The sequence below is a fragment of the Halichondria panicea genome, chromosome 1 (genome assembly GCF_963675165.1).
Source record: "Halichondria panicea chromosome 1, odHalPani1.1, whole genome shotgun sequence".
Classification (NCBI taxonomy): domain Eukaryota; kingdom Metazoa; phylum Porifera; class Demospongiae; order Suberitida; family Halichondriidae; genus Halichondria; species Halichondria panicea.
Window position 1 is genome coordinate 4,652,429 of NC_087377.1, and position 18,246 is coordinate 4,670,674.

At 41.6% G+C, this 18,246-nt stretch overlaps 2 protein-coding genes and 1 long non-coding RNA gene across 5 annotated transcripts; 2 read left to right on the forward strand and 1 right to left on the reverse strand.

Annotated features, from left to right (window-relative positions):
• The first annotated feature begins 10 nt into the window (after positions 1–10).
• On the forward strand, positions 11–13,338 carry LOC135335458 (uncharacterized). Its single transcript, XM_064530959.1, has 10 exons — positions 11–128; positions 188–307; positions 733–1,055; positions 1,407–1,508; positions 1,763–1,870; positions 7,728–7,777; positions 8,016–8,133; positions 8,467–8,628; positions 10,480–10,685; positions 12,307–13,338. Exons 1-10 carry the CDS (start codon positions 109–111, stop codon positions 13,195–13,197), a joined length of 2,100 nt encoding a protein of 699 aa, XP_064387029.1. The 5' UTR covers positions 11–108; the 3' UTR covers positions 13,198–13,338.
• LOC135337457 (uncharacterized) lies at positions 11,013–12,012 on the reverse strand. 3 transcript variants are annotated; one of them, XR_010395115.1, is made up of 5 exons: positions 11,672–12,012; positions 11,567–11,618; positions 11,468–11,513; positions 11,271–11,383; positions 11,013–11,227 (listed from the first exon to the last, which is right to left on the reverse strand). It is a non-coding gene; the product is annotated as an uncharacterized LOC135337457 (long non-coding RNA). The 3 variants fall into 3 exon arrangements; XR_010395114.1 differs by having other exon boundaries at positions 11,288–11,383; positions 11,672–12,011; XR_010395112.1 differs by having other exon boundaries at positions 11,013–11,383; positions 11,672–12,006.
• Positions 13,339–13,383: 45 nt separating the features above from the next.
• Positions 13,384–18,246, forward strand: LOC135334455 (uncharacterized). The gene has a single exon (XM_064529620.1). It carries the CDS (start codon positions 13,521–13,523, stop codon positions 18,153–18,155), a length of 4,635 nt encoding a protein of 1,544 aa, XP_064385690.1. The 5' UTR covers positions 13,384–13,520; the 3' UTR covers positions 18,156–18,246.

Genomic DNA, 18,246 nt, shown 5'->3' on the forward strand with positions numbered 1-18,246 from the left:
GGATGTTGCAGTTTGCTGTGGTTTACCACAATAATCTATAGTTGTAAGGGGCGACAAGACAAGACAAGACAAGACAAGACAAGAGTTGTGCGTTTGAACAAAGCTTCAATGGCTGAACCAGACCCAGAGTGAGTGAACATGTAGACTATAATCAACTGACTCTATAGTGCTACCTTTCATTGCATAGACCACTGCCTGAAGGTTGGGAGGAGGCACAGGATGATAATGGACGTACCTACTATCTAGACCACACTTCCAGACGTTCACAATGGGATCGACCAATCAGTGAACAGGACACACGGCAAAGGTGTGTATACCTGATGATTCTTAGGAGGTATACTTGCCAACTACTTAATTTTGCATTTCTTAACGTCATTATGATGTACAGTTTAGCAGAAAAATGTTGTGGTTACTTTTCAAAAGCGCGCCTTATTTCCCCCTCTATATTAAATCCTTAATGACACCACCTGATTGTTATAGTGTGGAGCTTATAAATGCTCACACGAGCTTATTAAAGTACATTGTATACACCCACACACACACGCACACACACACACACACACACACACACACGCACATATGCACACACACCATACACACACCCACACACACACACACCTACACACATCACACAGGAGACTGGAAAAAGCAATTTGTTGAATTGCATGTCACACACGCACACCTACCTACAAAATGTACCTATACCCACACACACATGCACACACTATGCAGTGTTCAGGAGCAGCTGGCCAGGGATCTGTGGGAGGCTGTAGACAATAAGGATGTCAGCAAAGTGAGGTCCGTTTTGGGACAGGGGGCCAACCCCAATCACCAGCTCTACTGGAGTAAGGAGTGGAGTGCCAAGTATGGACGCCCTCCAGTACACCAAGCATGCGTGAGGGGCTACCTGGAGATCACTAGAGCACTCGTTAGTGGTGGAGCTGATATTGAGAAATTGAGTGGTGGAGTATTATTGACTGCATTTTACTATGCGTGTTGGAGAGGACATATGGAGATTATGGTGTACCTGTCGCAAGAGGTGAAGTGTCGTATTGGTAAGTGTGTGTCAGTCGCGTAGTGTTCATAGCGAGCCCAACAAGAATGTTTTTATAGATTGTTTAATTTCCTAGATTACAAAACATGCATGTGTTGATGTAATGTTGATTGTAATAATAATTGTTTTTTCAAGTAATTTCTCATTTCCCACAATCCTTGATACTGTGTACACGCACATAATTATCTCACCGAGCTGGGATAATTACTGACCAGCACGGAGAAGCTTAATACTGCATGGTGTATTTATTATCATAATTAACTTCATTTTGAATACTATACAAACCTTTTAGTTGAGTCGTCATTGTGTGCATGTCATCACTTCTCTGAGGTTATATTATCACCACATACAGATGTGAGGGACAAGAGCAACCGAACACCACTGCATAATGCTTGTGTGGGAGGACGTATACAAGTTGTAAAATACCTTGTGGAGGTACTCAAGGTTGATGTTGGTGAGTCATTTTTGTAGTGGGTACCATTTCATTAGATCCTCTGATTGGAAATGAATTAATCAGTGTACCTGTATGTATCATCATGTAGTCATAATTATAATTATGGTAACTGTAATACAATACATACACGATACTAATATAATAATAATAGGCATCCTGTACTCAATAAGTATCTGATTGTGCTGATTGTGCATGCACGGTAATGGTCAATGCTGTTAGTACTACTACAAGATCTCTGTCCCTCACCTGTCCAGATGTGACTGATGATGCTGGCAGGACTCCTCTTGACTGGGCAGTACTGTATAGTCGCACTGAAGTTGTTGAATATCTCCAGTCTCTGCAGCCCTCCACTCCTGAACCAGGTATGTGTCACTAGAAATCCCATACCTAATTTCCACACACATAGATGTATGAAGTTCAAACTTGGCACACGAATAGAGCAAGCCATGCCGGTTCCATTGATACCTTCATTGTTTTTGTAGGACAAAATTAATGGTTGTGGTACAAGTACGTGTTTTGTAGACCCCCAATAATACCGGCGTGGAATGTGGTATATACCAGGGCACACGGTACATGGGGAGGAAAGTGGATCAATTTACCCCCCCCACATAATTTTAGGGATATCCCCCTCGCTAACTTTCCCCCACCCCCTAATATTTGCATTAGATACTACGTTCCTAGGGATTAATTATAGCAGTAAACTGTAAACCCAAGCCCGATTGTTTGAAGTTCTGGTACCGGTAGCCACAAAAAACGACATAGAATAGATAACAATAGATGCATGTACTTAAAGTTTGGTAACATTATAGATACTTGTACACAAGTCTGCTTGTTTAGACTTACTCTGTGCCTTTGACAAAGGTTTGCTCCCATACACTGTTTGGCTATGGCCATTTAAATAACATGCAGTTGCTTCAGTATCGTTGAAGATTATTCATCAAGCCATCAGATAGGCTTCTGTTTATATTCAGCTCCTCTCCTATAATGACTGTGTGGAATTCAATCAACAATAATACTCAGGTATATTAAGGACTGGGACCTTCAATTATTGCTGAATTAGCTAAAACGCAGCCACGCCCACGATTTTTAATATGTTTTGTGTGTAAAAATTTTGTGCAGCTACTGATCTTTTTTAGTTCTAAAAACGGTGTTCTAAACCTTCCTTTTAGCTCTTAATTCTTAGTGTAGTAGGTAGTTCAAAGGCTTAAGCAAACATATCCGCTGGGAGAGAGCATCATGTTCTATTTAGAGTAAGTTATTAGCCTATAAAAATAAAAATGTCACTTATTGTCAGCTGTAAGACTAAGTTTTGTGCAAAATCTCACCTTTGGCCAAAGAAGTGGCTCTCTCCCAGCAGATATGTCTGCTTAAGCCTTTGAACTACCTACTACACTAAGAATTAAGAGCTAAAAGGAAGGTTTAGAACACCGTTTTTAGAACTAAAAAAGATCAGTAGCTGCACAAAATTTTTACACACAAAACATATTAAAAATCGTGGGCGTGGCTGCGTTTTAGCTGATTCAGCAATAATTGAAGGTCCCAGTCCTTAATATACCTGAGTAACTTAGTTATACCTCTTCACCTCTTCACCTCTTCATGCACGTCTGAGCGAAAGCAACAACAACGGCGAGAGGCATTAGCACAGCGCAGCTTGCTTGTAGTAGTATCTCTAGTCTCAGTTTAGACTCTTGCGTATATATAGCAAAATCTGTTGCTATTCCACTCAGTATAATAAAAGCACAGGTGCCGGTGCCTCAGTGGAGATGCCGGTTACTAGTGTAGGGAAGCTATTTTTAGGTGCCAGAGTTTCACTGCCAACAGCCATGTGTTATTATTTTTAACTTTAGAATCCTTTTTAATGGTCGATCATTATTTTTTTTCATGCAACTTCCATCGAGGCCATAGCAATTTTATTTGATACTGCATGCTTCTCGTTTAAATGTTGCCCATGCAGCACATAATTGTATTAGCCCTCTTCTCTTTGTACGCTATAATTATAGCTACTCAGGTGCATTAAGGACTGGGACCAACATAAAAAAGACATTTATAAGAGGCACTTCAACCTGCTGCTGTTTACTGTGTATATTAATCTGTGTAAAACTTTTATGATGAAATGAAACACTGGCTTCCATTCTCTAGGAAAATATTAAAATGAAGCCCCGCCCACTAATTGATCAGTGGGGGTGGTCCGTTTTGTCAAAGCACTATTTCACTTTTCTATTGAAAAATCGGCGTTTAAACACTAAGTCTACTAGCTATTGCTGCTGCTCATTATACTTAGTTCTATCTAAGCTAACAACTCACTCTAGCGCTTAGCCCTCCTGGTCTTTGCAAGGGAGAAATAACAGAAAGTTGTTTGATGTAGCAGTCTCATCTTGGATAGTAGGCTTCCCAGGGACACAGTCAACAATTTTTTGACAAAGTACAAGGATAAATCAGCTAAGGAAGGCTTATGAAGTCATCTATTGCCTCGCAAGCTTTACTAGAGGGTGTTTTAAACGCCGACTAAGTCACTTCTCTAAACTAGCTGAATTACTGCAAAATGAAAAGGGAGTGGTACGTTGAAGTAATGAACGCGTGGGCGGAACCATGGCGACCGAGTGGGCGGGGCTTATAATTTGCAAATTCAGCAATAATTGAAGGTCCCAGTCCTTAATGCACCTGAGTATAGCTAGCTTTAGACAGAAGTTAGGTTAGCCTCGATTCCAGGCCGATTAATCTAGAATTTTGGGAATCCCCTTTTTTCTTTCTCTCATCTATTTTCTATCTTTGTACATCAACTTAGCTCTCTATTGCATTGTTCCAGAAGGCTTTCACACTAGAGTGAAGCCAGAAGAGGCTTTCATCTACCTCTATGACGGTTGTATGGTCACCTTGGATCAGTACAGGCTATATGGGAGCCTCAAACTGCTACTTGCGAAGACAACCCGGCCTATATATATAGGACCATTCTAGACGTAGATGAGAGCCTCTTCTGTTTTAAAACTAGTGTTCAAGCCTTCTAGACCAACGCAATAAACGACATAAGCCACAGCTTCACAGAACTCAGTCATAGAGATAAATTATTACGAAACATATTCTTAGTAAACGGACTAATTTCCTGTGTAATTTACTAAGGTTTTACGTTCGTAGTAAGATTACCCATAATTTATTCTGGGTAATTTGAAGCGCATGCGCACTATCACCCCTGCAATAGGTACCAGGCCGTATTTTAATCGGCCTTGAATCGAGGCTAAGGTTATAGGTTTGTTACAGCTGCTCTTCACAGCTGCCTACATGTAGACTGTCACTAAGGTTATTGTTAGATGGGCGTGGTCAGTCCATTATACTGATATCAGACCCTTTTCCTTGGAGGTGAAGTGGACGTGGGGACGAGGATAGCTAAAGCACCACCCACCTCCGTAGTGATTGCATTGCATGAACTCACTTTTACCTGTTTTGTGAGTTAGTGCTGCCTCCGTTGTGAATAGCAGTGCTGTCGGGTAGTAAGTAGTGGTATTTTGACGTACCGTATATCTTCTAATTTATCGGACACTTCTAATTACCCCGGACACTCTTTTGGGCAATTTTCGCTGTTCTAATACAATGGACACTCCAGTGCTTTAATATTACATTCGTTCTAAATAATCCGGACAATACCTTGAAAACAATTCATAGACGGCAAGTAAGACTTAGGGTGGCAGTTAGATAGCTTTGAGTACAGTGCAACAACCAAAGAGAGTAGATTTTTTTTTATATTATTATTTTTCACATTTTGTGACATATCTTCTGAAGTATAGGTGATATGATCTATTTGAGTGCAGGTACTGAAAGTTCAACTATTGGCGCTTCCATTGGACCACCACTTGTTACATCATATGACATCATCACTATGAAATGGCTGTCTAAAGATGTGTACCTCCGAAAATATGTTAGGAATAGAAGTAGCTTATTTGTTTGAGTTAAGATCTGAAATTTGTTGTGTATGTACCTGAGTATATAGCTCATCTTTTGAGCTTCAACAGAAGTCTGGGCTACTAGTAAGTTCTGAGAAATACTGCATTTTGTTGTTTTTTGGTGGCAAATATGTTAGGAATACAACTTTCGATTTTATGCTAGTTAAGGTCTGATTTTTGAGAAGGATGTACTACAATAGTGTAAAATTCATTTGCACTAACTTACAGGAGCTAGACAAGTCTCTTCTTTGCTAGAGCGGCCCTTCTTGTCAAAAATGGTGATTTTGCTCCGTTTTGCTACTTTTGCTGACGTATGCAATGATATTCATTGATTTGTGACATCACAAATCATATTGTTGTTATTTGCTACATCCAAAGGTCATGTGATGTCTACCTGCAAATGGTATTGGTCATTCTGTGTCACAGGGGCGTGGCAATTGAGCCTTATACGTAGGCAAATCACCCCAAAAGTCATAAAAAGCACTGTTTTTGACAAGATGGGCCGCTCTAGCAAAGAAGAGGCTAGCCTAACTCCTGTAAGTTAGTACAGATGAAAAGTACACTATTGTAGTACATGCTGCTCAAAAATCAGACCTTAACTAATATAAAATCGAAAGTTGTATTCCTAACATATTTGCCACCAAAAAACAACAAAATGCAGTATTTCTCAGAACTTACTAGTAGCCCAGACTTCTGTTGAAGCTCAAAAGATGAGCAATATACTCAGGTACATGCACAACAAATTTCAGATCTTAACTCAACAAAATAAGCTACTTCTATTCCTAACATATTTTCGGAAGTACACATCTTCAGACAGCCATTTTATACTGATGATGTCATGTGATGTAACAGGTGGTGGTCCAATGGAAGCGCCAATAGTTGAACTTTAAGTACCTGCACTCAAATAGATCATATCACTTTTACTTTAAAAGATATGCCACAAAATGTAAAAAATGTGTACCAAAAAAAAAATCTACTCTCTTTGGTTGTTGCACTGTAGCTAGTTTTAGATAGCTAGTGCAACTATTCAGTTGCACACTGTTCTATTAAACTTAGCTAGCTCGCATGCAGTTACTTGCTTGTTCTAATTATTCCGGACACTTTGCATGCTCTATAAAAATCTGTTCCAATTATACCCGGACAATTTCCAAAATAATTATTTTTTACTGTCCGATAAATTAGAAGATATACGGTAACCTTAAAGCACCACCCATGCACCTCCCTATTGATGGCATTGCTCTCACTTTTGACTTATTTGTGGTATTTTGTGGTATGAATTCTAGAGGGTTAGTGCTGCATCCGTTGTGAATTTGTTGCTTCGTGGCAACATGTTATGCTATGTTATGCTCAAATGTCATTGGTTGCTACTAGGAACCCAGTATATGACGCATGCAAGACTATTGCGCAATCAGCATTAAGTTGATTATAATATTACACACTATAATTATCAGCATTAAGTTGATTATAACGTGATGCCCTTGTGATGTACTGCTTAATACCGTACTCTACCAAGATTACGCCCACGTCCGAAATTACGCCCACCCCCACTTTTGAGTGAAAGTTCCTGCATAGGCTAATTTGCCTCGAGAATTAATACGCTCATCAGGAAGTGATGCATTTGTCAGTGAGCAAGTTGTCAAAAAAGGTTTATTATTGGTTAGCTCTGAATAATTATAGCTAGATATAATTATAGCTAGATATAGTTAGATCCTATTTGCAAGTGTAAGAGACAAGGACAATCTTCTCTGAATCTCTGTTGAAGACTCTGACAGTGACAAGGAACAACCTTCTGATGCAGAATCTTGACTCTTTATACCTAGCTACTTTACCCATGCATTTACCGTTGTTGTATGTTGATGTATTCATTGTATTTCAAGAGCTGGCAGGCCTCAGACACAGACAGAGAAGAATAGTTTCTCAATGATTGGGCTTAATTTTGAGGCAAACACCTAGGTGGGCTTAATTTCGAGACAAAACTACTGTTTTCGAAATTAAGCCCATGCCACCTGTAGCTGCTGTGTAGCATGCAATTAGGGTGGGCGTAATCTCAGTAGAGTACGGTACAACTCTTGCTCTCGTGCTCTAGTTGTATTAGCGTACATCCCTTGTGCATGAGTAATAACATATACAGCAGCCGTCAGAATAAAGTTCCTGTACCGTTTGCATGGCACGTCACGTTGTCGTTTTTACGCAAACAGAAAATGTCTTGTCAACTGGAATTGTAGGCCTGATGTTTGTATGTAAACTATGCAAATGTTACATGTGTGTGTCTGCGTGATTTCAGATGGTGGAGGAGCAGAACATCCTGACGAGTTTTCTCTTGAACCTGGACAGGTAATTAAGACCTGAATGTTCTGTGCAGGGCTGTGGATGTTTGTTAACTGTGTAAACCAGTCTATTGTCATGCAGATTATTGTCTTATACACTAGAGTCATGTACTTTCCTTTGTTATGTGCACTGTACCATCATAAAGCGAGTAACTGCTCATCTTGTTAGGAAGTCCAAGGTTTTACATTTATTATTGAATTGTACATTCGATGATGATAAATGGGTATTCTGCTTTGTTGTGTAGATTATGGAGGTGATAGCAGAAGAGGAGGAGGGATGGAGGCTCAACAATAAGGAGGGGGTCTTCCCAAGTACCCTTATAGAATCCACTCCGGTACCAGCCGAGCCTCCACCAGAACCAGGTCAGAACTTGACATTGCACGCACACACACACACACACTGTACTATGCATGGGTGGTTTTCTGTATCATTTGTAGTGCCTAAGTCAATATTCTCCTGATATATATGTCATTCACCTTCTTATATAATAGTGCGCACAGAGGAGCCCCCAAATTAACAGCCTCCAATGGGTCATAAGCTCTTCCCCTCAATAAATATTATTGCATAGCTGGTTGAGTATACAAAGGGCTCAGCTGAGAACACCAGAACTTTTCCGAGGGCACATATGCCAGTATGTATTTATTTTATGTTTCTTAATTATTGTCAGCTGTGTCAACATCTGGTTGTGTTTGTAGGCACTCCATTGACTGAGGAAGACTCTGATGCTCTAGAAAAGCTGCTCCTAGACAACAAAATCTCTTTGACTGGTGAAAGGACATATGAGGCAGTTGAACGCCACCTTCGTGAGCTCGGACACGAAGAACTAGCTGCCAACCTGAGGGCAAACCTCGACAAAGGTGGGTAGTAGTTAGTAAGAGCTGTGGGTAGTAGTAGGTGGGTTGCTGTATTGAAGTTATACTCACCTGTGTTGAATATTGCATTGCATGAAGCCTCTCAAGATGAAAGGGACAACAGCGATAACTTTCGTGTTGATCAAATTAATAATGTACTATTATTAGAGTTGAATAGCACAAGGGCATACCGGCCGTGGTAGTCATTCTTTTGTATTCCTTAGAAAACCACATGTAATGACATAACTAATTTGATACTATAAATAACCACAACAATAAAAATTATGTTGCAAGTGCAGTATCTGGATGCAGTAGTTAATAGGTTGCATGGTGGTGCGTTAGGTAAACACTGCCGACCATGTGTGTGCATGTACAGTATCAGAGGAGGTGGATGGGTGCCTCGATTTAGCTCTGCATTAGCGTTGAGCATTATCCGTCCTCGCTCAATGTTACAGCAGAGGTTAATTGCTATTTCGAGTGCTCTGCATGGTACCATATATGCTTGATCGGAGTCCACTCTTGTATCCACTCTCAAATACTAGCCTCCCTTGCTAGCAAAATGACATATTTAGTAGCCATTCTCAAATAGTAGCCTCAGTGAACTTTGCCTCTATTTCTGCATGCACGTGGCAGCCATTAGTATTAATACTAGCAGCTAGCTATACATGTATCTAGGTACAGCTTGTCACAAACTTTCTCATGGCAGCAGCAGGGTTCGAGTTTATGCAGGTGAAAATAACTTTTGATGACATAATAAACGCCTGTCTCGAATTCTATAGCCTCCTCTGCTAGTAAAATAAACATTTAGTAGCCGCGGCCTCTGATCAAACATAATAATTATGTGATAATAATTATGTGATACTATAATTAATTATGATATCATTTTATAGGTATCACACGTTATGTGGAAATATCGTGTCTGCCAGAAGGCGTAGCGCGAAATTTTCGAGGCTTTCGTGGATTGGCCTCTAAAAGTATTTTGTTGTACAATATTCGTGGAATGACTGCTTACCGAAAGCCACGTCTTTAAAATAATATTTACACGTTATAATAGATACAGTAGACACTCGTGACCTTGCAGCTTGGGGAAATAGCCGCTGCTTAAAAATGACCTTACCTCGAATCTAATGACTAATTTTGCGGTTCTTGTCTCGAGGATAATGAAGGATAACGATGTTCTCTATTTAAGTGTAATTTATTTTAAACCACACCCAAAACGTCATATCCGGCCGTAATACACATACAAAATTACATTGAAAACCTAGTTTGGGACAGCCAGCACTGGCCGGTAAATGGAATAGCGAGTGGCTGTACTTTAGGGTGAGTTTTGTGCAGAAAACATATAGCTAGCATTCCGTGCCAAGCCAAATGGCCGGTATATCGAGGTGGCCGTACTTCAGAGGGTCGGAATAGCGAGAGTCTACTGTAATTATAATTAAAGAACAATTTTCGTGGACTTAATTTTCGTGTAGGATTGCTAATTAACCCACGAAATCCGCGAAAATTAAGCCCCTCGAAAATTTTGCGCTATACGGTAATACACAATTATCATATACTGTACTTGTATTGAGATATTGCACGTTGGGATAGAATTACTACAATAATATAATGATGCTTTTTATCGTTTTTAAATGAGCTGCCATGCATTGCTGTTCCATTTTTACGCCAGTGGTTCAACGACTGTTTTGAAACGCAACAGATAAATCATTCTGACGGCTATTATGTAGTTTAGTATAGAACCAAGAACCCAAATTACACTGTTCGGTTTGTCTCTAAGGTGGCGCCTTTATTATTATTTTACAGTATGTTAATTTTCTGTTTGAATTGTGTCACCTAGTAAATGCTGTTTCCCTGCAGTTATCAAATCGCAGCGACGATACCTCAATAGACTCATGACTCTAATGGTCGATAAAGAAACAATCGATATATGCACTCTGAAACTGTGTCTCGTTGGTCCGCCTCACGTTGGGAAAACAACCACACTCAATCGTCTACTGCAAGTGTACGAAAACATTCAATCAGCTGGAGACAAGGCGAAACATGCAAGCACTCTACTAGCTACACTACAAAAAAAATTAATCAATTTAACAATTTTTTTAATGGTCAAAACAATTGAAACTGAGGTGACATTTATTAATGTAGCTTTAACGAAGTACAAAAAGCGTCAATTCAACTTTTATGTAATAATTATAACAACTATTTAAAAATACTTATAAGTATTAATGTATAAATGTAGTTTTAACATTATTATTGCTAGGTTAAAACTATTGTGTTTTATTGTCAAATCTACTTAAGCCATACATTAAAACAACCATTAAGAAAATACTTATTATAATAAATAAGACTCATTATAGCTAAATAAATTCCTAAAACAACGATTTACAAATGAATCGGTATAACAATTATTATTCAATTCAATAAATAACATGTTAATACAAAAATAGTGATAGGAAACGTTCGTGACAACTGAGTGAGACAATGGTATACAATGTTAAATTAGAAGGACAGTTTTAAATTAATTAGCCCAAGGAATAGTTCTTCTTGGTGTTACATACTGGACTCACAAGTATAGCAGACCGATCACTCTTGACCACGCAGAGTCCACCTATAATAGTAAATACATCATTGTTATTGATATTAATTATTACCGTGTATTATCAATCACCGAGAGGATAATTATCCAACAATGACGCCACTTCTATCCATTCGTCTGTTTGTTTCGTTTGTTCTCGCATGTCAAGCTTGCCAGTTTAAGGAATTTCTGTAGGAAAAAGTATATGCTTAGAGGTATATTGACAGTGACAGTGTTCACCAGAAAACTAGACACTTTATGTTTGTCCCTCACCTCTCACAGAAGTATCATCATCCACTTGGTGTAGTTACAGTCATACCTATTAAAGCCTTATAATTATACTGTTGAGAACATTTCATGTCTGTCCCTCACCTCTCACAGAACTAAAAGTATCATCATCCACTTGGTGTAGTCACAGTCATACCTATTAAAGTCTTATAATTATACTGTTGAGAACACTTCATGTCTGTCCCTCACCTCTCACAGAAGTATCATCACAGTCAGATTTATAGCAGCAAATGTCCAGCATATAGAAAGGGTAATCGTCTTCTCTTTTCTTGGAGCACATGGTTTCACAGCTCTAGATCTACTGAGCATGCGCAATCTTAGACTTAGCATAGCCACGCCCACAATTTCATTTTAGTTTCTAGGTCCTCTAATATCTATGGTTCTATGCAAACTTGTACATTTCCTTACAATGTTCATGACTGTATATAATTTCACATCACTCATGCTATTATAAATGGATTGTTAAAAATATTGATTGTATATAATTATATGTGTGCCTGTGTTAGAACAAATTAATATTATTATTGTTAAATCTAAATTTATATACTGTATTCTAACATGCTGCATGATAGAGTTTCAAATATAATTTAATCAAAATGAGTTTGTTAGTTTGATTTAAGATATGAATAATAGATTCCATGTAAATTATTGTAGAAATAAAAGACATTGTGTGATTCTACAATATTTTAAGTTAAAACCACATATACTGATTATTTTAACGTTGTCTTTTTATTTTACTAAATATTAAGTTGATTCAACTGTTTAAGAATAGTGTTAAAACGACTATGCAATGTAGTTTCAAACAAAATTTTTTGCAGTGTAACTGCATCCAGGTTATGGCGTTGATTAATGAAGATGAGTGGATATCTTCCAAGAATGTTGATGAAGAAGCCAAGATGATATTTGGTTATCTATGTGGCAATTTAACTCTCGATGAAATAGATATACCCAAGGAGGAAACGACAAAGGCAGAAAGTGGTCAAAGATTGGTAGCACATTCTAGTGATGAACACACCGCCCCCATCATCAGCCGGAGTGAAGAAACAGAAGTCAACACACAAACCGTACAAGATGCCACACCTACTGACTCTGAGGATAAAGCCGCTGTAGCCCACCAAAACAAACTAGCACAAGTAATTCTTCGACTACAAAAACTGATAAAGAGCGGAAACTACTCCAAAATGGCCAAATGTCTTGGGAACACCTTGCTAAACATCAACGATGTCGGAGGCCAACCAGAATTCCTAGAAATGCTACCAGCCCTAAGCAATGGTCCTGCCATGTATCTAGTGTTCTTGGATCTGAGCAAGGAACTTGACAAGCCCTACAATATTCCCTTCAGTCGAGACGGCAAAGTCATTACTCCTTATAAATCAATGCACACAGTGAAAACCGCAGTCTCTCAAATCCTCTCATCCATTGCTAGCGTGCGTCACATGTCGGAAATTTCAAAGCCTCTCTTAAAAACTCCTCAGTTGAAAGACAAATTTGAAGCTTTTCTCACTGTCCCTCCAGTGGCAGCCCTAATAGGCACCCACAAAGATAAGCTTGGTGGAGACTCAACAGATGGTCCAGAAAAAGAACGATTGACCAGAGACAAAATGGTGGAGATAAACGCAGCATTGAAGCCCATCACCAAAACTTTCGAGAACATTTTAGTTTTTCCTAAGTGTGGTGAACTAGAACATTCTGTGACTGGTTTAATTAAGAACTAGAACATTCCGTGGTAAAGGACCAGAACTTTATGTGTTAAGAACCTTCCAGAGGTTCAGTATTCTAGAACTTTGTGGGTGTTGTAGAACAATCTAGATCTTTGGTGCATGTGTCTGTATAAAATAGCTAGAGAAGGAGTTATGTTGAGTTCTGTTCTCATGTTAAAGTTATAGAAGACTCTTATTTACTTGGATCGTGTTCTGTTTAAGTCAACTGCGAGCCTTGGCGCAGCCGGGGGCGCATGACAATTGGTGGCAGCGGTGGGATAGTCGAAGACAGTGGTTTTTCGAGACCCACAAATTTGAGAAGCGAATGGTAGATCTGTATGTCGGTGACAAGGACTGGCAGAATCTACAACCTAGGAGAATCGGTGAACGAAACAGAACAAGACGTGGAGAGTGACCAAGCTGTAATAACGATGGCAGAGACAGGAACTGGAGTGACTGAACTTCTACAGATGCTGCTGGAAGATCGCCGGAGCCGTGACGAGGCAGAAACGGAAAGGGCCAGAGCAAGAGAAGAAGAGAACAGACAACGAGAGCGAGAACGAGCAGAAGAACAGGAACGTAGAGAGAGAGAAAGTGAACAAAGAATGCAAATGATGCAAAGTCAGGTGGAGATGATGAGAAACTGGATGGACCTAAATCAGAGTCGAGAGGAGATCAAGGCGAAACGAGCGGAAGATCTACGACATTTGAACCTAGCCAAACTCACGGAAAACGAAGACATTGAGGCATACTTGACTACGTTTGAGCGACTGATGACAGCCTTTGAAGTGAAAGAAGAGCACTGGGCCCATAAGTTAGCGCCACAACTTATGGGGAGAGCCCAGCAGGCCTTTGCTGCAATGGATGTAGAGAAAGCTAAGAACTATGAGGACGTGAAAAGAGCTATACTGCAACGCTATGATATTAGCGAAGAAACGTACCGCAAACGCTTCCGAACTACGAAGAAGGCCGAAGGGGAGGCGTACCTGGAGCTCGCAACAAAACTGAGAGACCTCCTGGAGAAATGGACAGCAGGCTGCACCACGATGGAAGCACTCAAGGAGAAAATTGTAGTGGAGCAACTGATGGAGGGGATGCCTAGAGACCTGAGAATTTGGTTGGGCGACCGAAAGCCCACTACCGGAGAAGAAGCGGGAAGACTGGCCGACAGCTATGTTCATTCCCGTCAACTCGATCCTAAGGAGTTACCGCCACGAGAGACTCGTCGGCCCAGCAGTGAGAGCGGAGCAACCAAAACGTGCCACTACTGCAAGATAAAGGGCCATATTGCCAAAGACTGTAGGAAGGCTATGGCTGATCGAATGACAGAGAAAGGACGGAGGGAGGCCAACAAAACAAAGATGGAATGGAACAAAATCAAATGCTACAACTGCCAAGAGACCGGACATATTGCCGCAAATTGCCCTAGCAAGTCAAATCTATTCACAGAAGAAACTGAATTGGTGTACATGAATGAGGACAAGTTGGAGAAGAAAATCAACCCCCAGATTACACGATCCGGCACAGTGGAGGGAAAAGCAGTAGACGAGATTGTCCTTGACACCGGTTGTGCCCGTTCGATGGTGAGAAGTGATCTGCTACCACAGAAGAAGCAACTAGGACGAGTTCGCATCCGATGTGCTCACGGAGACGTTCGAGAATATCCACTCGTAAGTGTCGAAATTGGCCTCGGAGAAGGAAGACACCAAATCGAAGCAGCAATTTCAAAGACCCTCCCAGTACCAGTGCTACTCGGACGAGATGTGGCAGGCCTACTCGAAATGTTACAGAATAAGGAAGGGACAGTTCGGACTGAAGAAGCCCTTGCCGTAATGACCAGAGCCCAGGCCAAGAAAAACGAAGAAGAAAGAGTGGAACTGGAGAAGATACAACAACAGGAGGGAATCAAACAGCCTACTACCACGTCCGACACATCCACTGATGAGATGCCTGATGACCAAGTGGCCAAGATGGTTCCAAACACTCCCAACACTCCTGATGACCAACAAGCCGAGATGCTAACGGACTTGGACGTAACCGATGACCAAATTGCTGAGATGCCAATTGGCGCAGAGATGGACCCAGATCTTTTTCTCGAAGTAAAGAAACACCAGCAACTAACTAGGAGAGAGAAGAGGCAGCAGAGGCGTGAAGTGGCTCAAAACAAGCAGACACACCCCTTGGACCTGTCCCCCATTGAGTTGCGACGAATGCAGCAAGAAGATGTCACGCTTAAAGGTATTCGAGAAGCAATGAACGGTGCTACTGGAGCCAGCAAGATGGTCTTTCACGAAGAAAATGGACTGATTTATCGTCAATGGATCTCACCCCATGGCGAAGACAGCAGCCCGATACAGCAGTTGGTGCTACCAGAGTCGTGCCGTAGCCTAGTGATGTCCCTTGCTCACCATATTCCAATGGCTGGCCACATGGGGCAGCGAAAGACCGTAGAACGGATTCTCCAGCGGTTCTATTGGCCGACAGTATTCGAAGATGTGAAGAAGCTATGCCAATCGTGCGAAGAGTGTCAGAGGACATCAAAGGGGAAAAAGCAGCGTGTACCAATGATTCCCCTACCCATCATTCGAGAGCCGTTTGAACGTATTGCTATGGATATCGTGGGTCCTCTTCCTCGTAGCCGCACGGGAAACCGATACATCCTGGTGATTTGCGACTATAGTACAAGGTACCCAGAAACTGTCCCCCTACGAACCATAGATGCTGAGCACGTAGCCAAGGAGCTGATAATGTTTTTCTCAAGAGTAGGCATACCCCGAGAGATCCTGACTGATCAAGGAGCTAATTTCACATCTGGATTGCTAGCAGAGCTCTACCGCTTGTTGAAGATACAGCCGATCCAGACCAGCCCTTACCACCCTCAAACGGACGGATTAGTAGAACGCTTCAATCAAACCTTGAAGTCCATGCTTCGCAAAACCGCCAATGAAGAAGGAAAAGACTGGGACCAACTAATTCCGTATTTGCTGTTTGCCTACCGTGAAGTACCCCAGTCATCAACCGGATTTTCTCCCTTCGAACTAATGTATGGAAGGCAGGTGCGAGGACCTCTTGATGTGCTCAAAGAATCGTGGGAATCTAGCAAGAAGTCTACAGAGAGTGTCGTTTCTTATGTCCTGACGATTCAAGAAAAACTCGCCAAGATGTCGGAGCTAGCTTGTGAGAATCTGAAGAAGGCCCAAACAACCCAAAAGAAGTGGTATGATCGAAATGCACGAGAGAGGCAGCTGCAGGTAGAGGACAACGTACTAGTCCTTCTACCTTCCTCGACCAACAAACTCCTAGCGAAGTGGCAAGGTCCCTACCCCGTGAAGAAAGTGATTTCACCGGTGACATATGAAGTGGACATGTTCGATCACAAGAAGCGGAGAAGAGTCTTCCACATCAACATGTTGCGAAAGTGGAATACCCCCACGATCCCAAACCTCTTGGCGGAGGAAGAGAGAGGAGAATTAACGGATGAACTCCCGTTGTGGAAAGAAAGTGACGGTATCACCAAGAAGATTGTCATGGACAAGCGACTGGAAAAGACCCAACAGTATGACCTCCGTCAGCTAACCAACGAATTCGTAGAAGCTATGCGAGACACCCCAGGACGGACAGCAATCATTGAGCACGACATTGAAACCGGAACGGCACGCCCAATCAGGTTGCCTCCTTACCGCTTACCTCATGCCTATCGAGAGACAGTGAAGAAAGAAATTGCGGAAATGCTAGAACATGGAGTGATCGAGCCTTCGACAAGTGAATGGTCAGCCCCTATTGTATTGGTGAAGAAGAAAGATGGTACTATGCGATTCTGCGTTGACTATCGACGTCTAAATGGAGTTTCTGAGGCAGATGCATACCCAATGCCCCGCATTGACGAGATGATCGACAGACTAGGCCAAGCTAAGTACATCACCACTTTGGATCTGACAAAAGGATACTGGCAGGTACCCCTCACCAAGAAAGCCCAGACGAAGACGGCATTTGTAACCCCTTTTGGTCTTTATCACTTCAATGTTATACCATTTGGCTTGCAAGGCGCACCGGCAACTTTCCAGAGGCTAATGGACCGGGTACTGCAAGGACTGGAAGAATATGCTGCAGCATACCTAGATGATGTTGTAATCTACAGCTCCAATTGGAAGGACCACCTCTACCATTTACGTCAGGTGCTGGAGCGGATCCAAGATGCCGGCCTAACCATGAAGCTCAGCAAATGTCAGTTTGGGATGGCCCACTGTATATACCTAGGCCATGTCGTTGGGAGTGGAGTGGTGAAACCAGAGGAAACAAAACTAGAGGCAATGATGGAATTTCCAAGACCAAAAACGAAAAAAGAAGTGCGTTGTTTCCTTGGATTAACTGGATATTACAGGAGGTTTATCCCGGATTTCGCCTCCATTGCCGCCCCCCTGTCCGACCTCACCCGAAAGAATTTACCCTCAACAGTAATATGGACACCAGCTTGTGAGACAGCATTCCAGACCCTGAAGAAGCAGATGTTGTCACAGCCGATATTGCACAATCCAGACTTTTCGAGAGCCTTTGTCCTCCAAACCGATGCATCCCAGCGAGGTGTAGGGGCAGTCCTCAGCCAAACTGATGGGGATGGCGCTGAACACCCAGTAGGATATTTTAGCCGAAAACTCCTTAACCGAGAAGAACACTACTCGACCGTGGAGAAGGAGTGCCTGGCAATTAAACTCGCTGTTGAAGCTTTCCGAGTCTACCTCCTAGGACGACCCTTTGTAATCCAGACGGACCATCACTCCCTGGAATGGATGGAGCGAATGAAAGAGAACAACAATCGTCTCATCCGATGGAGCCTGGCCTTGCAACCATTCAACTTTTCTGTCCGCTATCGGAAGGGCAAAGACAACCAAAACGCAGACGCCCTCTCCCGATTGCCTATTTCTCACCCCGACATGAATGTCGCAGGAGAAGGGGAGAGGAATGTGGTGAACTAGAACATTCTGTGACTGGTTTAATTAAGAACTAGAACATTCCGTGGTAAAGGACCAGAACTTTATGTGTTAAGAACCTTCCAGAGGTTCAGTA

What these genes read in the sequence shown, in the direction of transcription:
- LOC135335458 (XM_064530959.1), top strand. Translation starts at nt 109, where the DNA reads ATGGCTGAACCAGACCCAGA. An exon ending in GAACAGGACACACGGCAAAG is followed by an intron (nt 308 to 732) that starts GTGTGTATACCT and finishes CACACTATGCAG; the next exon opens with TGTTCAGGAGCAGCTGGCCA. An exon ending in TTTCTCTTGAACCTGGACAG is followed by an intron (nt 7,778 to 8,015) that starts GTAATTAAGACC and finishes TTTGTTGTGTAG; the next exon opens with ATTATGGAGGTGATAGCAGA.
- LOC135334455 (XM_064529620.1), top strand. Translation starts at nt 13,521, where the DNA reads ATGTCGGTGACAAGGACTGGCAGAATCTACAACCTAGGAGAATCGGTG.